Source organism: Eschscholzia californica, unplaced genomic scaffold (genome assembly GCF_041429995.1).
Source record: "Eschscholzia californica isolate CP2 unplaced genomic scaffold, dmEscCali1.0.p SCAF_1, whole genome shotgun sequence".
Classification (NCBI taxonomy): Eukaryota; Viridiplantae; Streptophyta; class Magnoliopsida; order Ranunculales; family Papaveraceae; genus Eschscholzia; species Eschscholzia californica.
Genome location: NW_028238198.1, coordinates 34,369,838 through 34,373,202, shown reverse-complemented (window position 1 = coordinate 34,373,202; position 3,365 = coordinate 34,369,838). Strand labels below are relative to the sequence as shown.

The 3,365-nt window shown below is 39.6% G+C and overlaps 2 protein-coding genes across 2 annotated transcripts; both read left to right on the top strand.

Annotated features, from left to right (window-relative positions):
• Positions 1 to 285: 285 nt before the first annotated feature.
• Positions 286 to 1,089, top strand: LOC147566310 (putative protein FAR1-RELATED SEQUENCE 10). Its single transcript, XM_086654125.1, has one exon. The coding sequence runs from the start codon at positions 286 to 288 to the stop codon at positions 1,087 to 1,089; it is 804 nt and encodes a 267-aa protein (XP_086510251.1).
• Positions 1,090 to 1,107: 18 nt separating this feature from the next.
• Positions 1,108 to 2,409, top strand: LOC147566309 (uncharacterized). The gene has a single exon (XM_086654113.1). The coding sequence runs from the start codon at positions 1,108 to 1,110 to the stop codon at positions 2,407 to 2,409; it is 1,302 nt and encodes a 433-aa protein (XP_086510239.1).
• Positions 2,410 to 3,365: the final 956 nt, after the last annotated feature.

Genomic DNA, 3,365 nt, shown 5'->3' with positions numbered 1-3,365 from the left:
CCTAAAACAAAAGAACCGTCCACCAAAAGAGAAAAACGAGTACTAAGAAATGCAATTGCCCCTTCAAGTTAAAAGGAATACCGATAGACGGAGACAAGTGGAAGGTGGAAGTTGTGTGTGGGATCCATAATCATGAACTTGCAGTGACCTTAATTGGGCATGCATATGCCAATAGATTAAATAATGAAGAAAAGACTTTTGTTGAAGAACTATATCAATGTGGTACAAAACCACGACAAATTCTTTCTCAAATAAAGAAAAAAATTCAACGATGATACCTCGACAATGCGTACCATATACAACGAAAGGATACGAATCCGGCATAGTCAACAAGAAGGTAGAACTCCTATGCAACAATTGATGAGGTTGTTAGTTCAACACAATTATGTTTATTGGCATTCAATGAAGAATGAAACAGGGGAGATTACTAACTTATTTTGGGCACACCCGGAATCTATCCAATTGCTGAAGTGCTTCCACACGGTGTTAATGCTTGATTGTACATACAAAACAAACCGATACGGGAAACCATTGCTTGAGATTGTTGGGATGACTTCGACTATGAAATCATTCACCGCGGCCATGGTTTTTATGGATGGAGAGGCAGAACATCTATACACTTGGGCTTTGAATCGTTTGAGGACATTATTTCCTCCTAACTCTATGCCGAAGGTAATTTTGACTGATCGGGAACAAGCATTAATCAATGCAATAGGTGAAGTCTTCCCACATGCAGATCGTTTATTATGTACTTTCCATATAGATAAGTGTGTGGTTGGAAAGGTTAAACCACACTTGAAAAACAAACCATTCCGAAAGTTCATGTCAATGTTTCGACTAATCATGTTTGCGGAAATCGAGGCGGATTATAATCGCGTTGTTGAAGATTTCGTCACAACGTGGTCGGAGAGTAACACCATTGATGTTATTTATGTTCAGAAGACTTGGTTGCCACTTAGGGAACATTTTGTAACGGCAAGGACCGATAATGTGATGCATTTGGGTAATACTACAACGAATAGGGTTGAAGGTGCACATGCGAAGTTGAAAAGAAACTTGGATACATCCGAGGGTAACTTCGTCACATGATGGGAATCTATACATTCAATGACTGAGACAGAGATTGTTGCGATTAAAGCTACATTCGAGAAAAGTCGTACATCAGTGAAGATGTCTCATCAAATCCACGCCTTTAGGGAACTCAGGGGTTATGTCTCACACAATGCACTTGACCTGTTGGCAGATGAGGTGGAGCGGGCAAAAACTATAGGAATTGATTCAAATTTGTGTGGATGTGTGTATAGGTCTGTGTATGGTCTCCCTTGTGCTCACGAGATGGAAATCATTATGAGACGCGGTGAGGTGATATCTTTGTCACTTATTGACCCACAATGGACTAAACTCTCAATTATTCCTACTCCTGAGGTATATAACGAACTTCAGAGTTCTTACGAATTAGGATTGTTGTACTCCATGTGGGATATGTCGACCGGTCCTGAGAGAAAAGCCATATTAGAAAGGTTGAGGAGTATTGTTTGTCCTTCAATGACATCCATGACAGAACCTTTGGCAAAATTGAAAACCCGAGGAGCCCCAAAGAAACCAAGAAACAGAAAAGAGAAGAAATCAGCCATATCTACTAAGAGAGATCCTTCTCGTTGGGAGTATGCACAATGTATTCCGGAAACATCGGTTCCATCGGTTAAAAGTGCACGGAAAGCCAATAGGAGATCTCGCAGTAGTGGTGATTCATTTTTACGTCTAATGCCTGAGGTGATTTATCCGTTTATCAGTACTATTACAAACGTTCCAGGGGACGGTCATTGTGGTTTTAGAGTCGTCGCTCTTTGTCTCGGGTATCCGTCGGAGGTAGGTTGGATTGAGATCCGAAAAGGTGTTCTTAATGAACTCGGAACACGTCCAGAGTTATACAAAGCCATGTTTGGGTCTTTTTATGACCGATTGTTGGTTTCAACCAACAATTTTGATATACCAGCTGAAGATGAGTTTTGGTATACTCACGGAGAGACGAGTTATTTAATTGCCACTCATTTTAATATAATGTTGATTCATTTGGCGAAATATGATTCAACGACATTTTTACCTTTAATCACCGGTCCACCACCACTATCTTCCGAAGGTTTGTCTCAACCACATACAATGGTATGCATTGGTTATGTAAACAATTGTCATTTCCTTAATGTTAAGCTACAAAATGAAACTATACTTCCTCCGATTGCTAGGCAATGGTCTCGATACGCTACTTCAGATGCAAGAAGGTGGTTGACTATTTGCGAACATAAAATTGACAGTGGCGATAATTTCAATCCGCAATTGGAAGAAACTCCATCAAGTATAAAGAAGGAAGGGGACACATCATCGAATGCAATAGCAATAGATATGGAATGAAAACTTAGTTGAAGTTGTTTTTTTTAGTAGTAACTATTAGTTGAAGTTGTTTTTTTTTTAAACGTAAATCTTTTTTTTAAACGTAAAGTTTTTCGATCAAGGTAAAGTTAATTCTCTTTTAAATAAGAAGTACTGTGCAAAAAACGGTGGGCTCGAGCCGTTTGTGTTGCTAAAAACGGCTCGAGTCCGCCGAAAGTATGCACAGTAGGTACTGTGCAAAAAAACGGTGGGCTCGAGCCGTTTATGTTGCTAAAAACGGCTCGGGCCCACCGTTTTTTTTGCACAGTACCTACTGTGCAATTATTCGGTGGGCCCGAGCCATTTTTAGCAACAAAAACGGCTCGAGCCCACCGTTTTTTTGCACAGTAAGTAATGTGCAATTTATCGGTGTTTTCGCACCGTTCTTGGTGCTATCGGAGTTTTGTATCTCTCTCTCTTTTCTATCGGAGTTTTTGGTGCTATCGGAGTTTTATATCTCTCTTTCTCTTTTCTATCGGAGTTCTTGGTGCTATCGGAGTTTTGTATCTCTCTCTCTCTTTTGTATCTGTCTCTCTTTTGGCACATATCAAAATATAACATTTCAACCATATAAAAAACCAACCGTTTTAACATATCAAAAGATAAAGTATCTAAAGCCATTCAAAATATAAAAGTATCCGACATCATTCAAAAGTTTCCGACATAGGTCTTAAAATATAAAAGTATCTAAAGCCGTTCTAGGTCTTCCTCCTGCCCACGGCCTTTGTTTTTGTCCTCTTCCTTGTATTTTCTTCCTGAACCCTCTGGGGTGCCTCTGGAAGTTGCTCCTCCCTCAATACTTGGTGAAGAATTTTCTTTCCTGCATCCACCCCAGACAAATCTAGTGCAGCAAGGGCATGCCGAATACCCTCTCTGAAAAAAAAAATCAAGTCTGTTAACATGTATTTCCATCAATACTAAATAAAGTAGATTACATG

Coding starts and splice junctions, on each gene's coding strand:
- LOC147566310 (XM_086654125.1), top strand. CDS start 286: ATGCGTACCATATACAACGAAAGGATACGAATCCGGCATAGTCAACAA.
- LOC147566309 (XM_086654113.1), top strand. CDS start 1,108: ATGACTGAGACAGAGATTGTTGCGATTAAAGCTACATTCGAGAAAAGT.